The sequence below is a fragment of the Polypterus senegalus genome, chromosome 7 (assembly GCF_016835505.1).
Source record: "Polypterus senegalus isolate Bchr_013 chromosome 7, ASM1683550v1, whole genome shotgun sequence".
Classification (NCBI taxonomy): Eukaryota; Metazoa; Chordata; class Cladistia; order Polypteriformes; family Polypteridae; genus Polypterus; species Polypterus senegalus.
The window spans coordinates 160,362,036-160,384,396 of record NC_053160.1 but is presented as its reverse complement, the minus strand read 5'-3'; the positions used below and the strand labels follow the sequence as shown (position 1 = coordinate 160,384,396).

The 22,361-nt window shown below is 38.3% G+C and overlaps 1 protein-coding gene across 4 annotated transcripts in view; it reads right to left on the bottom strand.

Moving 5' to 3' along the window:
- zmp:0000001301 (rab9 effector protein with kelch motifs) overlaps window positions 1-22,361 on the bottom strand; it is a 72,579-nt gene that overhangs the window by 2,284 nt on the left and 47,934 nt on the right. For all 4 annotated transcript variants that reach the window (XM_039759436.1, XM_039759437.1, XM_039759438.1 and 1 more), the window contains exons 14-18: window positions 21,436-21,484; window positions 15,780-15,867; window positions 15,081-15,181; window positions 11,650-11,734; window positions 5,455-5,559 (exon numbers count right to left, since the gene is read on the bottom strand). In XM_039759436.1, the coding sequence (XP_039615370.1) occupies window positions 5,455-5,559; window positions 11,650-11,734; window positions 15,081-15,181; window positions 15,780-15,867; window positions 21,436-21,484 (428 nt within the window). The remainder of the gene's footprint in view (window positions 1-5,454; window positions 5,560-11,649; window positions 11,735-15,080; window positions 15,182-15,779; window positions 15,868-21,435; window positions 21,485-22,361) is intronic.

Here is a 22,361-nt window from a genome sequence, read left to right as displayed (position 1 = left end):
ATCTGTCACACTGGATGTTGACTAAACACTAAATGGCAGATTAGATTAGATTATACTTTATTTGTCCCTATGGGGAAATTAAAATTTTGCAGACGCTCCCTCCAAAATGACAGGCTTGTAGGTGTCAGTAAGATGAGATCAGACCTGCTTAAACTGAACCATACAAAAACAAACAAAAAAAATTTAAACTGGACTTGTTTTGCTTTTATTTGGCAAAACAAAAATCTGCCTCTAGGGTAAGCAAAATGTAATTGACAAGATTTCTTAAAATAGACTAAAAAACCCTAAATACAGATTTCTTGATAAGTCAATAAATCTTACAATAATAAAACAAGATGTAATGCTTTGATATAAAAACATTTCACTTTCTTCAGTTTCATTGTTTGCATTGCACTCATGAACAGGAGTAATGTGGGGTGGGAGAAGTAACAATGAGCTTCACTTATAAACTTAAAAGAGAGTTTTATATGGAAAAGCCGTTGGTCCAGATGACATACCTGTGGAAGCATGGAGGTGTTTAGGAGAGATGGCAGTGGTGTTTTTAACCAGATTGTTTAATGGAATCTTGGAAAGTAAGAGGATGCCTGAGGAGTAGAGAAGAAGTGTACTGGTGCTGATATTTAACAATAAGGAGGATGTGCAGGACTGCAATAACTACAGGGGAATAAAATTGATGAGCCACAGCATGAAGTTATGGGAAAGAGTAGTGGAAGCTAGGTTAAGAAGTGAGGTGATGATTAGTGAACAGCAGTATGGTTTCATCCCAAGAAAGAGCACCACAAATGCAATGTTTGCTCTGAGGATGTTGATGGAGAAATATAGAGAAGATGAGAAGTAGTTGCATTGCGTCTTTGTGGATCTGGAGAAAGCATATGACAGCGTGCCTCGAGAGGAGCTGTGGTATTGTATGAGGAAGTCGGGAGTGGTAGAGAAGTACGTAAGAGTTGTTCAGGATATGTACGTGGGAAGTGTGACAGTGGTGAGGTCTGCGGTAGGAGCGAACAATGCATTGAAGTTGGAGGTGGGATTGCATCTGGGATCAGCTCTGAGCCCTTTCTTATTTGCAATGGTGATGGACAGGTTGACAGACGAGATTAGACAGGAGTCCTCGTGGACTATGATGTTTGCTGATGGCATTGTGATCTGTAGCGATAGTAGGGAGCAGGTTGAGGAGACCCTGGAGAGGTAGAGATATGCTCTAGAGAGGAGAGGAATGAAGGTCAGTAGGAACAAGAAAGAATACATGTGTGTAAATGAGAGGGAGGTCAGTGGAGTGGTGAGGATGCTGGGAATAGAGTTGGTGAAGGTGGATGAGTTTAAATTCTTGGGATCAACAGTAGAGTAACAAGGATTGCGGAAGAGAGGTGAAGAAGAGAGTGCAGGCAGGGTGAAATAGAGTGTCAGGAGTGATTTGTGACAGATGGAAATCAGCAAGAGTGAAAGGGAAGGTCTACAGGATGGTAGTGAGACCAGCTATGTTATATGGGTTGGAGACGGTGGCACTGACCAGAAAGCAGGAAACAGAGCTAGAGGTGGCAGAGTTAAAGATGCTAAGATATGCTTTGGGTGTGACGAGGATGGATAGGTTTAGTAATGAGAATATTAGAAGGTCAGCTCAAGTTGGATGGTTGGGAGACAAAGTCAGAGAGGCGACATTGCGTTGGTTTGGACATGTGCAGAGGAGAGATGTTGGGTATATTGGGAAAAGGATGCTAAGGATAGAGCTGCCAGGGAAGAGGAAAAGAGGAAGGACTACGTGAAAGTTTGTGGATGTGGTGAAAGAGAACATGCAGGTGATGAGTGTAACAGAGCAAGATGGAGAGGACAGAAAGATATGGAAGAAGATGATCCACTGTGGAAACCCCTAACAGGAGCAGCCAAAAGAAGAAGAAGAAGATTCTAGAAGTGTATCTCATAGTCATAAAAGTGAGAATGTTCAAGCAGGAATTTGGAAGTTGGAAAGCTGTTGATTTGTAATAATACAATAAATACAGCATCCTTGCATTCAAAACACTTTCTTTAACATTTTGAAATATGGAGAGACTATTTCATGCAAAATTGTTGTTCTAGATTATTATTATTTCGAAGAAAGTACAGCTGCAAATGCCAAAAATAAAACAATCCTAGTTAAAAATATATATGAAAAGTCAAAAAAGAAAATGGAAAAGGGAGTTGTTTTGCTTTTATTTATTAAAAAAATCTGCCAGTGGGGTAAGCAAATGTACTTGAAATACTTAAAATATGCTTAAATATAAAATTCTTGATAAGTCAATAAATCTTACAGTATGGAAAACAAGATTTATTGACTTGGTATAAAAACCTTTCACTGGCTTAGATTTCATATTTTGCAGCGGGCACATCTATTTGGAAAAAATACTGTTTGAAGGACTGAACATTAACTTATTATTTTATTGGAGTTGTGGGCTACTAAAGTTTTTTCTGGTTTCAGTATAGTAGTTTCATTTTAGTTTGGATGCCACTAGGGCATTGTATCTTGTTTTGACATAACATAGTAAACATATTTCTTTAAGAACAGCTGGAAGGCAAGAAGCAAGTGGCGTGTATTTCATTACTGACTTTTTTAGTTTCCTACTGCAGTGGTTCTCAAACTCAGTCCTGAAGACCCCCTGTGGCTACAGGTTTTTTGTTACAACCAGTTTTATAATCAGTGAGTCATTTTACCTCTCACTGATCTCATTTAATTATCTGGTCTTTGTTCTCTTCACTTGTTCTGAATTCAGAAAAGCATAGCAGATATGATTTTTTACATTTATAGGACATTTGGAAATATTTGAATTTTTGCTGAAGGTTTAAATGCGTAAATGTTTTCATAATAAAATGTGTGTTGTTTGCTCATTTCATTGTATCTTAATAGTAATAACAATCAGAATAAACACCCCATATATACAGTATATATATATATATATATATATATATATATATATATATATATATATATATATATATATATATATATATATATATATATATATATATATATATATATATATATATATATTGAAATACCAGGCGGGCACCGCCACCTCAACCCAACACAGACAGGTGTGGGACACAAGTTCAGAGTATACACGTTTTTATTTTCCCCATTTCTCACAAGCACAACACACAGTCCAAGCAAGAACAACACAATTTCTTCCTTTTCTCTTTCTCTTTTTCCTCCACCACTCCTTCAGTCAAGCTTTGTCTCCCTCCTCCCAACTCTGGCTCCCAGAGTAGTGGCTGCTGGCTCCTTCATATGGCACCCAGATGTGCTCCAGATGCTCGTTGTTCCAATTCCGGCATCACTTCCAGATGTGGTGAAAGAACTGCCCATAAGAGCTCAAAAGCTGCTGAAGCACCCCCTGGTAGTGTGCAAGGATCCCAACAGGGCTGTATCCAACTCCAATTCCCATGGAGGCACCACTGCAACCCAGAGGGGCTGCCACCTAGCACTCCAGTGGAGGTACTGCTCTGGATACACTCCCTCCCCCAGTCCTTCCAGCATGGAAGGTCCCTGGCCGTACATGTATAGTAGCCACTAGGAGGCATCTCACAGCTTCAAGCCCTTGACAAAACTTTACAGACACAGTTTCAGGTGCAAACAAATTATTTTCACAAATACCTTATATAGGTTTCTTCCTTCACACCCTCCACTCCGACAATACCATTCTTCCTTTCTCCATTCCTCCCAAATGAGCTTTGTCCAACTACTACCCTGACTCTGACTCACTGGGTGAAGTGCAACAGCTTATTTTAAACTAGAACTGGAATTACTTGTGATTACTTATCACATTGCATACAGAAAGCACTTCTGGGTCAGGCAGAACCTCCAGCCTCCAGCAGCTCCCCTTAGTAGCCACCTAAGGAACCCTAACATGGCTGCCCACCAAAACTACAACACCCATGAAGCCCTGCAAGTGTCTGAATGTCACCGCTTAATGCATTAGCGGAGCACATACCCTCGGAAGCAGTCTCTCTGTCTCCAATCATTCTAATGGACAGCCCAACCAGGAAAGGAAACCACTAAACAACCCAGTCAGGATGCTTGTCCACCCACATCTTTCTGTTAAAAAGGCCTCCCTTGTAACCCATGTTGAAAGAAGGAGGGGGTTGGGAATAGAATAATTTAAAAATATTTGCTATGTCTTGCCATACGTGGACTTTCACCTACTTAACTCAGTCTCCATCTGTTGAGCAAATCCTGCTTCTCAGACTCCATCATTATTTCTGAGGCGGTTTTCTCGCATCCTGCCTGCTTTTATACTTGCTGTCTTTGAAAGTGACTGTCTACATGCCTGCCATGTCATTTCTCTTCCTTGTTTATCTCACACTTGTGCTTCCTCTTTTGTTACATCAGCAAAACCAAACTGGCCAATCAGATTTATCAGAATGACAGTACATATGTCATTATTAGTTACACATGTGCATCTGGGAGACAATCTCAGGAATCATTTTTTACCCAGAGGGTAGTGCTGTTGTCCAATGTCTAATTCTTCCTTCTCTGACATCACATCCAGTTTATGCCCTCCTGAACCTGAACCTTCTAGCTTACAGACACGATAACTGAAATCAACGCCATCCTGGAGCCTGTCTGAAGAAGGCACCCGACTGAACACGATGACTATTTATTCTCTTTTGTTTTTTGGCCATCACAATGTGTGGGGTTCATCATGGTGCCCCAACTCTTTGTGAAGTGTTCTTGTATCTTATTACAATATATATGTTTGGTACATTCTATTACAAATTTAGCAAACTTCATTTTGTAATTTCTACATTGACCTCAAAACACAGAAACTGGGAAATGACAGTTTATGTACTTAAGTCAAGAATCAAATTAAAGGCAGAACTTGGATAAAACAAAAACTTGTAGCCACATGGGGTCCCTAGAACTGAATTTAAGAACCACTGTCCTAATAAATGTTTTTAAAGAATACCAAAGTGTGCCCAAGTTTATGCTGCTGCCCTTTCAGCCTGTAGGGCACATTTAGACGTGACTGAAACAGGTTGAAGGTCTCCAAGGCTCTGTTTGACAAAGCAGTTCAAACCAGTAAAGATTTACATGGACAGATATGGTATTCCAGTTGTCTGTCCTGTGTCTAACTACTATTTCATCATTTGTAGTAGAAGCAGTAATTATCATGTGTAATTGGAGGTGCTCTTGTAAGGCACCCAAGTTCATTCCCTCAGTGAAACCTTTGGATTGGATGTGGAACAAATCACCTCCTCAAAAGAAAAAAATTGGCAGTAGAAGCAGTCAAAATTGATGAACGTGGGTTTTTTTGGAACCTGTGCAGCGAAACAGGAAGGATTACTTTATTTACACCTGTCAGTTATATGAACTCTTTCACTATCTTGTTTTCCTCTGCAAAAGTCTAAACATCATTCTGCTTTACTTATCAAATCCAAATACAATTTCCAGGTCTTGCAGTTTGATCCTCCTATAATTGGCCTTACCCGTAGCTTGCTGAGGTCTTTCCTCTCTCTGTCATTTTCCTCGGCTCTTGCTTTCAGCCATGCTTCATTCTGGGTCTTGTGTTTTTCTATCATTTCCTGTAATTCCTAAAAGAGCAAAAAGGTAGCAGAAGGTGTATGGATTATAACTTTTTTTTTTTTAATTTGGTGCTAGAAAGATTGACAGTTGTAGTGAGCAAAACAGGTAGGTTTCATTTTGCATACAGTTTTGTAAAACTGACACTACAATTTGTCCTGCAGATTATTTTGCAATTGTCAAATCAATAAAACAAGTTTTTATGGAGGTTTTAAAGTAAAAAAAAAACCATAGAGAATATTGGTCTCCAAATCCTCATTGGTATGTAGCAGCTGCATGTAATCTGTCATACAGCAGTAAAATCATTTCTAGTGTATGTATGCCTCTCGTTCACATCACCACTGAAGAGTGCAATACGTTTTTTAAAAATGTTTCATGCTGCATATCTACCTCACAAAGACAAAACAAACATTACTGTGCATCCTTTCCCAATTCTTTATTCCAGAAGAACAGGTTTAGGATATGCACTCCCCAAGCAACACTGAGCTTCAAGTTTCTTTTCTGTCTCTGATTCATCTTTAGGATTGTGATAGCTAAGATTATCATTGTAATTGGCAAAGTGAGAACACATCTGGTGGCTCAGCCAAATGACTACACATGACAGGAAATGAGTCCAGTGATTTTTATTTAAATACTAAATGACAGGCCAACACATTTGGAATCAGTCGGACTCCGATTTTGATGCAAGTGATCTGGACATGTAGATCAAAAACGGAAGTGAGGTACCGGCATCGGCTGATCGGTTCCCAGCTGATCGTGGTGCTGAACACATTTGTGTAGCTGAAGCACCTATGACAACGCTGGCCTAGGAGGACAAACACTTACGATGACGGGAGGCACACATCACATCGCGTCTCACTGCAACTGCAAAGACAGCCAGGCAGCCAGCCCACCGTGCAAACAGACGTTTTATGTTGATTTATGCGTGAAACCATTGCTTTGTGCGCTTTTCATAAAACAGTTTTTTGGAAAATATCTTAACCCTCAAAGAGATGCTACTGAACATAGACTGTTTATGCTGCTCCCTGATAAAAGAAAATGTTTCTTCTGGTATCTGTTCAAATAAAAAAGAAAACAGATTTTGACAAGTTAACTTGCAGTTGCTCGGACGGTGCCTGTTATAATGTTGTGATCGTAGCTCTTGACTTTGAGGTTAACTTGTTTTTCTATAACAAACTAGATAAAACGTTAAAGCCCTGGCAGTGGCAAATAGCTTTGGTTTTATATTTGACTTGATTACATTAATGTTTAAGTTGAGATTTACAAGAAATATTTTAACTGTGTGGCAGTAGGGGGCGCTAGTGCTCCCTTGAACCCTCAGGTACAACTCCAGACACCAGGTAAAAGTCCAAGACTTTTTATTATTTTTAAGCACAGTGCACCAAGCACCTTCCACACTACTCATATATTAAACCGCAAAAACACTACCACAATATTCTCTCTCCTCGCCCAGACACTTTGCTCCTCTCCCACCCAGCACAGCTCAGTGTCTGGACCTAGGCATCGTCTTTTTATAGCCACTGACCCGGAGGCGTTCCTGTCCAATCAGACCACAGTTCCTTTTCCCTTCCGGGTCAGGGCAAACAGTCCTGTTCTTCACCCCGGGAGCATGTCGTTCCTTCCCATAACATGACAGTGAAGTACTCCCGGGTCATAAGGCACAAAAGAGCCCATAAGCCCCCCCACAGCGACTCCTGGTGGCCCCCAAGGTATCCAGCAGGGCTGTGTAAAAAGACTACATAGTCCATAAGGCCCTGCTGGAACTCGGGGCACGATCCTGCTGTCGGGAGAGCTCCTCCTGGCGGCTTGGAGCACGAAGCCGGCAGTCCTCCACAACTGCTACTATGTAAAAGGAATACTGCTTTTTAAAAGCACCTTATTTGTTTAAAGTGTTTGCAAACCAAATACACGCAATACACTACTTTTGAGTTCATTGTTGAATTTTGTACATAACAATGTGATTGTTGTGATTGTCCTGTCTGTGATTCATCACGATTAAAAATTTTAATTGCTGCCCAGCACTAATTAAAATAATTTCTGAAACTAACAGAGAGCCAATGTAAAGAGGCTAGAATTGGAGATACAGAATCAAGCAGCAGCATTCTGAACCACTGCAACCTGCTTAAGCTTAGCTAAAAGATGAAGCTGGAAAAAGCAACACTTGACCACAGAATGAACCTGTTTCTCAAAAGAGAGGTTGTTGTCAAAAATAACCCCAAGATTCTGAACTTAGTGGTTACAAAAGTCCACAAAAGTGCCAAGACGTTCAAAACCAATTTGATCTTTGGCTGCAGAACTAACTTCCAGCTGTTACTTTTTATTATGATTGAGATCAAGAAAACTGTCCAGGATCTTAGTTCTTCAAGACAATTATGCAACCAATACATTGCAGAGTTGCATACAGGAATATGAACCTGCATGTCATCAGTATAACAATGAAAAGAAACATTATATTTCCTAAAAATAGCTCATATAGGATGAGACATTTTTAAGACACGGTCGCACCACCAGATGCTTAAAAACATGAGGGTAAACAGTGTTACTAATAGAACCATTTATAATTGTCAGCTGTAAAACTCATGGTGGAATAATATCTAATGGGAAAAAGTTAGTCAATAATACTATACTTATCAGCTGTGAAAGTGAAACAACATCAAAGGAGTCCAAAACAACATCACAATTGACAACATGAAGTATCCAGCCAATTGGTATAATTCCAGAGCAGATAGTATCGATTTTACTGAAAAAAAAAGAAAGAAACTGCTCACATGAATGGACAGTACTATTTAAACCCGTCTCTGAACAGGGGGAATAGCCGCATTAATTGCTTTAAATAGGACTCTGGGTTTCTTAGAATTACAGGATACCAAATCGGAGAAGTATTCATATTTATATTTCTTAACTGCCTGCTGGAAGTTAAACAGAGAAATGCTAAAAACCGGCACAGATATAGTCAGCCTCTTTTTCTTCCACCATCGTTCAGTAATCCTACAAGTGTGCCACAGCTACAGAGTAGTGTCTTTAAACGAAAGAGCTGGACTTCCCTTTTGGCAGCGGATTTTGAGGAGGGCAATTGAATCTAAAACCATTTTACAAGGCGAATTAAAAACTAAAACATTTATCAATGCTGTCACACTGGCCTTGTAAATCCAAACTGGTAAACATACTTTTAAAATCAAATATAATAGAAAAATAATAGAAGACATTTTCGAGGCCTGGAAAACTATTTATATTTGTATGTAGCACAGTATAATTTTTCCCAAAATGTTCAATTTATTAATAATTCATTAGCTATGTTTGCGTGTGTGTCTGCTCTATGTTGCCTAATGTAGCACCTCTGGAACACATGAGTGGCTAAATGTGCAAAATAAATGTTATTTATCTATTGTCATGGATGTGCAACTGGGAGTCACCTTCCTGGATCTCCTGAGGTAAGTAGTACCACTATGGGATGAGAGTGGGCACTCACGCTAATGGTTTCTCTTTTTCCACCTGCGGCCCTGAGAAGCGACCAAGAAAGGACACTTCTGGTAAGGGTTCTATATAAACCAGAGGAGGTATTTTGCTCTTTGGCCTTGAGCAAGCTCCTTCACAAAACCTGACCCTCCATAAGAGGAACCATTTTTTGTTGAGCTAGCCAACATGCTGTTATTTTATTTGTTATCAATGCCATTGACCACAGTTTTCGTTTTTTATTTTGTGTCAATTAAATGGTGACACCCATTGGTGCCCAAATATTTTGAAGTGGCCTGTGCAATTCTATCCACCCAGTCACTATCTATCTATCTATCTATCTATCTATCTATCTATCTATCTATCTATCTATCTATCTATCTATCTATCTATTTGAAGTGGCCTGTGCAATTCTATCCACCCAGTCACTCTATCTATCTATCTATCTATCTATCTATCTATCTATCTATCTATCTATCTATCTATCTATCTATCTATCTATCTATCTATCTATCTATCTATCTATCTATCTATCTATCTATCTCACCTTGTCTCTGTATCTATTCCAGTCTGTCTCAGTCTTTTGGAGTTGTAAATCTGCAATACTTGAAAAACAGCAGGCTGATTATATTGTTCGCTGTGTGACATGGACATCCATACAGTCGCTGCTACTAGAAACCCATTGGGATGTTGGTATTTTGCTTCAGTGTTTCATATAAATTATTCAATCCAACTAAAATTAGCCATCCTTGTTCTCCCAAATACCTTCCTCAACAAAATCTCTCTCTATATAAAATCATAAGCCTAAAAGTGTAAGGATTTTGTGCAACGATTTTATGTGATGTTTTTATGTCACATTTTTTGTCACGCTTTAAATCGGGCTTATTTTAAAACCTACATACAGTAATCCCTCCTCAATCGCGGGGTTGCGTTTCAGAACCCCCGGCGATAGGTGAAAATACGCAAAGTAGAAACCATATGTTTGTATGGTTATTTTTATATATTTTAAACCCTTAGAAACTCTCCCACACTGTTTATAAATATTCTCCGCACAGTTATACAGTAAACCCTCGTTTATAGCGGTTAATCCGCTCCAGACAGATAAATGAATTTCCACGAAGTAGTATTCTTTATTTATAAATCTAATATTTTCGCAGTTAGAGCATAGAAAACCTGTTTACAACCTTCTAAATACGTTTTTAACATTATTAGAGCCCTCTAGACATGAAATAACACCCTTTAGTCAAAAATTTAAACTGCTCCATGACAAGACAGAGATGACAGTTCTTTCTCACAATTAAAAGAATGCAAATATATCTTCCTCTTCAAAGGAGTAAACGTCAGGGGCAGAGAATGTCAGAGAGAGAGAGAGAAAAGTAAACAATCAAAAGTCAATAGGGCTGTTGGGCTTTTAAGTATACGAAGCACCCACGATAAAGCTGCCGCAATGATGGGATCAATGTGAAGGTAGCCTTTCAGCATTTTTTAAAGGAGCGTCCGTATCTTCTAAGCAAACAGCCTCTGTGCAACAGCCCTCTGCTCACACCCCTCTGTCAGGCGCAGAGAATGTCAGAGAGAGTGAGAGAGACAGAGAAAAGCAAACAATCAAAAATCAATACGGGCTGTTAGAGCTTTGAAGTGTGCTAAGCAGCGCGCGGGAAGCATATCGTATATCATTGAGGAGTTTTATTTAATACGTAATACATGCTCTGATTGGGTAGCTTCTCAGCCATCTGCCAATAGCGTCCCTTGTATGAAATCAACTGGGCAAACAAACTGAGGAAGCATGTACCATAAATTAAAGACCCATTGTCCGAGAAATCCGAACCAGCGAAAAATCCGTGATATATATTTAGATATGCTTACATTTAAAATCCGCGATGGAGTGAAGCCGCAAAAGTCGAAGCGTGATATAGCGAGGGATCACTGTATATATGTTTGGTATATTTCTATTCAGAATTTATCGAACTTTAATGTGATGTTGTTAGATTTTCAGATTCTTATTCCGTTTTTAAATTATAAACTAAAATATCAAAAAAGTTGTGGTTTTTAATATAAAGAAAGTCGTGGTTTTTATTTTTGATCGAGTAAACTTTCTTTCACAGAAACAAATTATTAAAAAAATGATCTATTCATAACACCAATGTTTGTATTTAGGTGATTTAGTTAGCTGAAGGCCGAGTTACGATGACCCATTGCATACCACTTTAGTTTTCACGTCATTTTTCCTATTATTTAAATGAGTCATTTTTTTAAAAAAGTTTTTTTATCTATAGGAATGTCAGTTAAAATGAATGGATCGTTTATTTAGTCTCTTATAAATACTCATTGAGCATAGTGGACCTCAGTTTAATGGGAATACTCCAATCGGTAAGAGAGTAAATATTTTATTCTCATTTCATGATTTTTACTCCATTAAATAATAATTTTTCTTTTGTACATTTACAGATTTTACTAATATTCTGGCTGCAACTGGGGTTGGGTGCCAAAGGCTCCAGGGGGGCTTGCCCCCCTATATATCTATAACTGCAATATAGCTGATAATATTCTTATAGCACAGAGTTTTGTTTTTTAATATTGAATCCTTCCACTGTCAGACACTGTATTTATTTTTCTATATTAAATTCAATACAGTTCTCTACACAGACCTGTTGCTGTTTCTCATGTTGGTTCTTATATGCTTCTTTTTCAAGTTGAAGAGCGAATTTCTCCTGGCCGAGCAGCACCTTTTCACTACATAAACATAAAAGAAAAATGTAATATTATTTATCTGTAGAGAAGCCATATATCTTCTATTTAGGGGTGAGTAATCAAGCACTAGGAGAAAGAGATCAGCATCTTGCTGCACCACTCTTCATACCGGTTTGTCTGTTGTGTGATTTCCTGCGACCCATAGTACAGTGTGGCACTGTGAATGGGCAGATGCTGAAGAATCGCAGTAAATGGTGTCTGCTATGTGATTAGCTCAAGTCATTGTTTTTAATTTGTTTTTCTTTTTTTAAAAAGCTGGCAATTATCAATCAGATTGAAAAAATAAAGATACTAGCCAAGGCCAGATTAAGACCCCTATAGGCTCTAGGGTGTCAAAACTCAAAAGGTACCCTTCAGTTCATTTCACTTCATTACCCCACTAGGCACATGCATACACTGTATGCTCACATTATATGAAAATCACAAATGTCAATATTATCAGGTACAGGGAATAAAAAAGTAAAAAACAAAACAGTAAAAAATTTTTCAAAAGCAGTAAAAAAAAACCTTTACATTAAGTCAACTTTACTCTCCTTTTATTGTTAATTAGTGTATTACTATATGAAAATCACAAATGTCAATATTATCAGGTACAGGGAATAAAGTAACAAAAAAAAAACTCTAAATCAAGTCAACTTTACTTTCCTTTTTTGTTCATGAGTGTATTACAATTAGCTCTTCAAATGGAAACAAATAATTTAGATTTCTTTTGCTTTCATATACTTTATTAACCCCAAAGGGGAAATTGTCTTTATGCGTGACCTTTGAGGGTGAACTGTGGTACTCTCGTTTTTGCTAACTTATTGGATGCATTGGTCCCATTTACACCTACAGGTGGTTGGTGCGTTCATCAGGAAGTATCTACTGTCAAGCACGCAGGAATGCCAATTCTCTTATATGGACAATTTTTTAGGGTACACCAGGAGTACAGCAAGGAGAGGAAGGTAGTTTATGTTTTCCTCTTTAGAATGGAGGTAACAGTGGCCAGAAGACACCCAATGTCACTTTTCACTGATTTTCTGGCCCTTCCGCTAATAAAGGGGACAATTGGCCAGCAGGATGTGTCATTCGACCAGAGAAGGATGAGCTAGACAGATACTCCTGCAGTTCCTCTCCTAGCACCACTAGTGGGTGTCAAAATACTTTTTTTTCCCTTTATTTCCATATACAGTATTTACAATATACATTAAACAGGGATCTCCTGGTTGATGTACCAGACCTTTTCCTGTTGACAGCTTTTTTTTTATTTACACCATTTTGATAACATATTTAGGAAGGAATTGAAAAGAAAAAGAGGAAAATACAGAGTATTCCTAATCTCCTCCTGGCTACAAATCATTTGTATACTATCCTTGGAAATATACAGTATAAGAATACCTTGAAATGGCAGAATACAAACACTAACAAGCCATAACATTCAATAAGTTCTTTTATCAGAAAGCTTTGGCTTCTAATTAAGCAACTGGGTTGGAACAAAAACTTCCAGTCAATGCAGCCCTCCAGGTTTAGACCTCTGGCTCTACATCACTCTGACTACATTTACAGTGGCACGTTAGTGCAGTGCATGGAGCGGCCACCTCATGGATTCACACACCTGGGTTTGGATCCCTCATCATTTGTTGTCTGTGTGGAGTTTTCATGTTCTCCCCATAATTTTCTTTTCTCAAGGTATGCTGGTTTTCCTTAATGTAGTTGCTAAATTGGCCCCATATGGCTGTGCACATTGGTGAATAGGTGTGAACACTCTGATGGACTGGTGCCTAACCAGGGTCATTTCTTGCTTTGCTGCCAGGACAGGCTTTGTACCCCAAAGAACTTGAAATGGATTAAGCAGGTATGGGGATATTAGGAAACAAATGTGGCCAGCCAGCAGGTATAAATAATACCTAAATGTGTCTGCTGCATTCTTTAAAGTTTTACCTTATGACGTAACTTCGGTATGTGTTTTGATTATTGGAAAGCTTCCATATTAAAAACACACACTGTACCAAATATTTGTTTATATAATTATTAACTTCTTTGTTTATATTATTATTAATGAATCAGACTTTATTGTTACTCCTTCCTGATTTTCCTGATTGCGCTAAGTGGCTCAGTTTTAATTATATAAATGAATGAATTAATCAATTTAATTAAGCTAGTTTTGAGAATGGTGTGTTAAGTTTTAAAAAATAAATAACTAATGGCATCTAAGGTGCATTTCAAATCCAGCAGAGTTCAGCGAAATCACAGAAATGTTTGGTAATTTCGCCAATCTCTGCGAAATGCACTGAAGTCAATAGAGAAGGAGGAACTAAACAAGTTTGATGCAATGGTCTTTCAATTGACCAGAGGGCCAGGGAAAAGTGTGCCAACTATGTTGGACTGATTATAGTGGCCAAATATGTGATCTGAGCTGTGAGGCAGCAGTGCCTCAAACAACAAAAGATGTAGAGGAAATGAATGCCAATAACATAATACAAACAATGGTCAGAATCTAGCAATAGGTAACTAAAATATCGATCATTGCGGACACAGAGTTCCATCCTTGGCACACATTGTCTTTGTCTGTAAGCGGCAGCATGAGACTGGCTCATTCCATTGTTTGACATGGATCTGGGCGCAGATTGGACGTCTGTTTTGTTTCTGATTTAGATACTTTCATCAAGAAAAAAGAAATGCCTTGTAAACAGTAATAAATCTTTTCTTTGTTATTATTTCATAGCATGTCTTGTGTTTTCTGATGAGGGGAGGGATTCTTTAAGGCTTATGTTGTTATCGTAGCTGGGCACACGGTTAATCTCCATGCATAATTAGCCATGCGGTGCTGCACTACTAGCACATATGGATCAGTGTTATATATTTGGTGACAGTATTCGTAATATTCTTATTATGGTCAGCTAGTTTACCCCTGAATTGAAAATACTATAAATATATGAATTTATTTTTTTATGCATTTGGTATGAAAATAGTTGAAACAACTACGAATGGAAGAGCGGAGTTTCTCCTTGAAAAACTGTGTGCAGTTAGAGATGGGGAAAATATCACGCTGGACTTTCAAGCATGACTGGACATTTATTTATATATTTTTTCCTGATGTGCTTGTGGTCCAGCAACTGCCTCTTCTGCAACGATTTTACAGTAAGCTTCTGTGATGTCATGCTGGCCGTGTGAAGCATCATGGGCCACTTGGAAAAAAAAAGGTAGCGGCCCAGTGAATTTCCAGGAAAATATTTGACAAACACAGCACATCCACTGCAAAAACGCTTTGGTAAATTTCACCAATCAAAACTATTCGTAGACATTAAAAAGTTAAAAAAAAGGTAACATAATGAAAAACAGATCATACTTGTCTAATTTTTGAAATTCATTATCCAGCACAGTGAAGGCTTTTGTTATCAGGTCTGTGGTTTGATTCCTTATCGTTGTAAAGTCTCTGTGATTTGCTGGCTGTAAAAAAGTAAATCAACAATCAAAATTATAATCAGAATTATAAATGAAACCAACAAATTGACAGTCCATTAAGCAATCCATCCATTAACAAATCTGCAAAGTCCACTAAAGGTTCATGGGGCTGGAGTCCATCCTAACTGCAGTGTCATAGTTTCAGTTACCTGCTACTCAGAATTTTACAAAGCAAGTTTATAAAGTTGGATGTATTTTTAAAGAGAATGAAGATGTTAAATCAAGTTAAATGCTTTCTTTTCCTGAAGACTGCATGGTGGTCCATTGTTAGATTTGATGCTTTACAACTCCAGAGTTGAACCCCTGTCTTGATTGTGGCTTTTGCATTACTGTATCTCTTTGTTCCCAGAAATACATACATTAGTTTAGACAAATGCAGAGTTGAAGATGAATGTGAGTGACTGAGGGTGCACATGAAAGTGTGTCTTCTGATAGGCTGGCATTCAATATTGTGTTAAGGGCTGGTTTATCATAGCTCTAAAAAAATAAAACCACAACAAATCGGAAAAAAAACAACACACACACACTATAGAAATATTAGGACAATGTCTGCACGGAGAGTTAAAGCAACACAAACACCTACCTGGATTGGAGGAGGTGATTCAATTCTGATGGGAAAAGGAGCCTCTGTTAGTTCATATTTGACTTTTGGAACTTTTGTTGGAGTAAATCTTCCAAATAAAAATGAAACAACATAAATACACGAGAAATAGAAATGTCAAAAATGATTCAATATACTGTGAACAGATGATGCTTACCCATCCATTCACAAACCCTCTTCAAGAGCCCATCTCAGGAACAATGGAAAAGAAAAAAATCCATGGCCTGGCACTCAAATGCACACACTTAAAAGGGAACCAGTTGCTAATTAACATAATATCACTAGGTGATACTGGGAGATGGGAAAAGCAAGACAAAGCAAGAACATGCAGATTTCACACAGAATGCCCATAGGATTAGTATCCGGCACTCTGGAGCTGTGAGTGCTACTCACTGCACCATCATGTATATACAGTACTGGTCAAAACTTTGGGATCACACAGAAATGTTATGGTTTTGATTGAAATTCACACTTTTTTCATTGAGATGCCATTAAATTGATTCAGAAATACAGCCTATAAACTACTAGTGTTTACAATGGCTTTTACTGCTTGAAATAACTGATTTTTAATTCAATATTTCCATATGGCCACAAAGCCCCATTTTCAGCAGCAATTCCTTCAGTGTCCTAATGGTCAAGTCCCTTAGCTTATCCTTAATTTTTTAGCATATTTATGCATCAGTATCTGTCCATTATCAAAGCTATTCAATCCAGTTTGAGATTACAGAGGCTAGAGCCAGACTCACAAGTATGAAGCAGAAGGCAGGAACCAAACCTGAATGAAGCATCCATGAACTCACATGAATATCTTGTGGGAGAAAAACTGGTGTACTGGGAGGAGGAAATCCTAAGTGGACACGAGACGAACATGCAAACTCTATACCCAGAGCCCAGGCTTGGATTTAAAGATGGGTCTCTGGGGTTGTGAGGGAACAATGCTAGTCATTGTGCCTCTGTTATACACCTTCAATGTACAGGTATATGGGGAAAAAGTATTTATAATTTATTAGAATATCTTTCCATCCAAATATTTTCAAACTAGTTTAATCTAGTTCAGGGTCATAGTCTATGTCAGCATAATTGGATGCAAGGCAAGAATCAGCTTTACTGTAGAGTGTACCCAGTCCATCACAGGACACACCTATATATGAGGGGATAGTTTAGAGTCAACAGTCTCCAGGCATGGGAGGAAAAGTGGAGTACTGTAAGAAGTCTATATGGTCTTGAGAAGAACGTGCAGGTTTCACACAGAGGGTCTGAGTCAGGATGTAAATCTGGGCCTCAGAAGCTGTGAGGTCATGCTAAACTCTGTAACACTCCTCTATCCTGTAAAATTAACAATTAAAAAAATTAAAATGTAATAAACCAATTTGATCCTGCGATATCAACATCTGGCTTGCCAGTAATGTTTCCATTGTGCACATTAGCTCAATGATGAGACAAATAATGCTCAAGAAAAGTATTTAAATAAAAGTTAATGATTGAGTGATTGCTACATAGAAATTGCATGCCAGTAACAGCAATCTGGCCCACCATCTACTAAATCAACTCCAAGAAACTTCAGATTTCTTGCAAAGCAACCACTTCGAATCGCATCATGTGTCTGGGGATGTGCCATGCTGTCCACCTGCATTGTCTGATTCACTTCACTCTCTGGAGAGGACACTTAGAAAAATCGGTAAATTGTTCTCTGACAAGTAAAGCTCTAAGCCATGTGCTTATCTTCACACTAATGAAAGGCTGCTGCATAATCCATCCTAGTTTTACACCGTACATTTATACATTACACTGCAGTATTTTTAGCAACTAATTATGAGCCCAGCACATAGTAGCATAAGGGAATCATTCAAAAATGAATAAGCAACTAATCAATCTTGCTTTTATTCACATGGGATGCATTCTGGTAGCTATGGGATTTTCATAGGAACTTGAAATAACAGAAAATAAATAAAAAAGACACATAATGCAAAGAAACCTCAAAGAAAAGCAGCAGTGCTGCCACTTCTGGTGGGTGGTTTGTCTCTTTCCAAGGGCCTTGCTGGCAACTGCATCACCATATATATATATATTTATATATATATATATATATATATATATATATATATATATATATATATATATATATATACAGTGGTGTGAAAAACTATTTGCCCCCTTCCTGATTTCTTATTCTTTTGCATGTTTGTCACACAAAATGTTTCTGATCATCAAACACATTTAACCATTAGTCAAATATAACACAAGTAAACACAAAATGCAGTTTTTAAATGATGGTTTTTATTAAAGTAATTGCCCCCTGAACCTAATAACTGGTTGGGCCACCCTTAGCAGCAATAACTGCAATCAAGCGTTTGCGATAACTTTCAATGAGTCTTTTACAGCACTCTGGAGGAATTTTGGCCCACTCATCTTTGCAGAATTGTTGTAATTCAGCTTTATTTGAGGGTTTTCTAGCATGAACCGCCTTTTTAAGGTCATGCCATAGCATCTCAATTGGATTCAGGTCAGGACTTTGACTAGGCCACTCCAAAGTCTTCATTTTGTTTTTCTTCAGCCATTCAGGTGGATTTGCTGGTGTGTTTTGGGTCATTGTCCTGTTGCAGCACCCAAGATCGCTTCAGCTTGAGTTGACGAACAGATGGCCGGACATTCTCCTTCAGGATTTTTGGTAGACAGTAGAATTCATGGTTCCATCTATCACAGCAAGCCTTCCAGGTCCTGAAGCAGCAAAACAACCCCAAACCATCACACTACCACCACCATATTTTACTGTTGGTATGATGTTCTTTTTCTGAAATGCTGTGTTCCTTTTACGCCAGATGTAACGGGACATTTGCTTTCCAAAAAGTTCAACTTTTGTCTCATCAGTCCACAAGGTATTTTCCCAAAAGTCTTGGCAATCATTGAGATGTTTCTTAGCAAAATTGAGACGAGCCCTAATGTTCTTTTTGCTTAACAGAGGTTTGTGTCTTGGAAATCTGCCATGTAGGCCGTTTTTGCCCAGTGTCTTTCTTATGGTGGAGTCGTGAACACTGACCTTAATTGAGGCAAGTGAGGCCTGCAGTTCTTTAGACGTTGTCCTGGGGTCTTTTGTGACCTCTCGGATGAGTCGTCTCTGCGCTCTTGGGGTAATTTTGGTCGGCCGGCCACTCCTAAGAAGGTTCACCACTGTTCCATGTCTTTGCCATTTGTGGATAATGGCTCTCACTGTGGTTCGCTGGAGTCCCAAAGCTTTAGAAACGGCTTTATAACCTTTACCAGACTGATAGATCTCAATTACTTCTGTTCTCATTTGTTCCTGAATTTCTTTGGATCTTGGCATGATGTCTAGCTTTTGAGGAGCTTTTGGTCTACTTCTCTGTGTCAGGCAGCTCCTATTTAAGTGATTTCTTGATTGAAACAGGTGTGGCAGTAATCAGGCCTGGGAGTGGCTACGGAAATTGAACTCAGGTGTGATACACCTCAGTTAGGTTATTTTTTAACAAGGGGGCAATTACTTTTTCACACAGGGCCATGTAGGTTTGGATTTTTTTTCTCCCTAAATAATAAAAACCATCATTTAAAAACTGCACTTTGTGTTTACTTTTGTTATATTTGACTAATGGTTAAATGTGTTTGATGATCAGAAACATTTTGTGTGACAAACATGCAAAAGAATAAGAAATCAGGAAGGGGGCAAATAGTTTTTCACACCACTGTATATATATATATAGCTAGGAGGTGCCACAGAGCCCCAAACTCTAAACACGAATACATAAACAGTCCCAAGTTCAAAAATAAAAGGGTGTTTATTACACAAAATAACTTGGTGTCTCGCTCTCTCGTTATCTCCAAATTGCTAATCCTCCAGGTGAATGTTGCCTTCCTTCCTCCCAGCTCCAAATCACTTGGACAAGGCAGTGTAGTCCCTTTTATTGAGAACCCGGAGTACTTCCGACGTTTGGGCTTTGCCTGTTGTAAGCTCTTCCAGGTCATGTAGAAGTCCCAAGTAGTCTGCCGTGCCCTCTTGTGGCACACACAGACCCCAGATGGGCTGTGCTACTAGACTACAATTCCTGGTATTCCCTGCTGGTGTCTGAATGGGCATCGATATCCAGAGCTGATGCCATCTAGCATCCTTGGGGTATAAACAGCCCTTATAGACAGTCCTTTCCTGTCCTTCCCTTTAATCCTGGCTAGGAAATGTATTGTAAATACATCCCATCAGGATGCGTGTCCATCCGCCTGGGGCTTCCCGTCTGGGCAAGGAACCTTCCTTTCTCCTGGTCAGGATGTCCATCCTTCCCGTATTGCACTTACTATATATATATGTAATTGATATATTTGAAATTTGATGTGATTAAACATATAGGACAGTAGGTATCCACTAATATCTCGATGTATCAATATTCAGGGGGTTAAAAAAAAAAATAAATACCAAAAAATCTCAAAAAATGCTTTAAATGATTTGGTTGAAATTTTGTGATGTCATAAAAAAAACTACACTAAATTAGCTGACCTGTGTTTTTTTTATTTTTGATAACATTGCCGTAACAAGTAGGCTATACTAATACACTGCATCTTTTTTTTTTTGGCTCAGCACTGAGAACTAATCATGAAAAATGGGATGGTGATGGCAAGTGAAGTAGACGAGGTGTCCTGTACATGGAAAAGAGACTGGGTGATATACTACATGGAAAATGAGCTGAGCAGTGAAAGAAGCAAAGTTAACTGACACTCAAGTAAGATGTGGTTAGCATCTGTGCTATAACTCTCAGCTGCATGCCAATTGCTGTGGCTGACACTAATCATAGGTGTGCCTTCACCACAGCTCAGTTAAGGAGCCCCCCATGGCCAGAAAAAAAACATAGGGTGGACACTGTACATAATTCATAATGTTATTTCTTTTCACCTCTTCTTTTATGTACAGTTCTTAAAACTGTTCAGTTCAATCCATATGCCTATAAATGTCTTTGATGTTTGCAGTAAGTTAAAGGAAAACATGATTTAGTGTTAGAACTTTATTGCCTGGCTGTGGCTTTCAGAGTATAGCTATGAAAATGACAGATATGAAAATGAAAGTGTATAAACAGAAATATCAGTAATAAATGGAGAAACAATTCTAATTTTTTAACTCTTTTCCATTTTTATACTAACACAACTTTGGAGATTCTTTTGGCCTTGAATGCTGAGCTAAAGTAAAGTTTAAGATTAAACCTTCTCAACTCCCCATACTCAATTACCGTTGATTATGAAGTATAAATTAAATATTGTTCTCATACCAGACTGCATTACATTGATAGACTTTTAACCAGAATGACAAAAGAAGTTTCAGAAGGACATCTAGGATGGGAATATTTTTTCTTCATTCCAAACCCTTTGTTTCCTTTAGTAAATGTCATTTTCTGGTGATGTCTCCCATTATGTTGTATACATTTGCAGCTTACCCTTCAATTTATCTAGTAATTCACTGCACCCATTTAATCCAATTTAGGGTTGCGGGATGTCAAAGTCTATTCTGAGTTACAGCATTAGACTCAGGGCAAGGACCCAGTTGTGAATCAGAAATCAGTTTCTTACCATTTGTTTCATCAGTAATATAAGACATTACAAAACTTTATCAACTATCCAGTAAATAAAAAGAAAAAAAAAGACATACCTATTGCTGACTCCATGGATTCCAAACCCAGACAGAATTTCTTTCATTACTTGAGTGTATAAAAAAGGACAAAGAAGATATAATTGACATTACAGGGATGCAAAAGGCTTTTGATTATGGTGCATGTGGTATTCATCCTTTCATCCATCTTCTGAACACACAGTTGGTTTCTTTGGAATTCTTGGGAATGGCATGGAGAATAAATATATGAAATGATAAGTATAATTGGACCCTGCTAATTTAAGGTCTTTAATTTTAATATCCTGTTCAGTATGTAGGCCGTAGGTTTTTTTTCAGGATAATATTGTGCTAGCCGTAGATTTAAACGAGGAAGGAGAAACTCTCAGTCTAGTTGTTACATTTCTGCTTTGAATGCCTTATTTTCCTTTTTCACCTTTCCCATAATTCGCTCTGTTCAGTTATAGACCGCTCCTTAAGGGCTACTCTTTCTGTTGCCTGTGTCTTTAAATCTTTAATAATCTATGGCTTGTTGCTAGCACGTGCCTTTACTGGTTTAATAAGGATTATGGTGCCCATGTAGATTGAGTACAGACAGACCTCCGCATTCCTAGAGGGCACTTGATGACTTGACATCACTTCTACAGCTGACACCATAGCTCAGCATCAAGAAAAACGAAAAGGTCCAGGTTGGAAAATTTAACCACTGCATTCCATGACACCAGGGTTGCTAGACATCCTAATTTGAGTGTTCAAGAGACAAATCCCAAGTCTTGCATTGCCCGCAGGTAGAAAGAAAATCTTACTTCAATTCTTATATTGAATATATAGTTAAAGAGGGTTGCAAAATTTTTGTAGACAGCCTGGTGTACCACCTTTTATTAATATAAGTTGTAACTGTCAGCTGAATCCAAGTGTTTGAATTGTGTGTGTTTGTGCACGTCGTGTGCTCGTGTCGTTGTATGTTT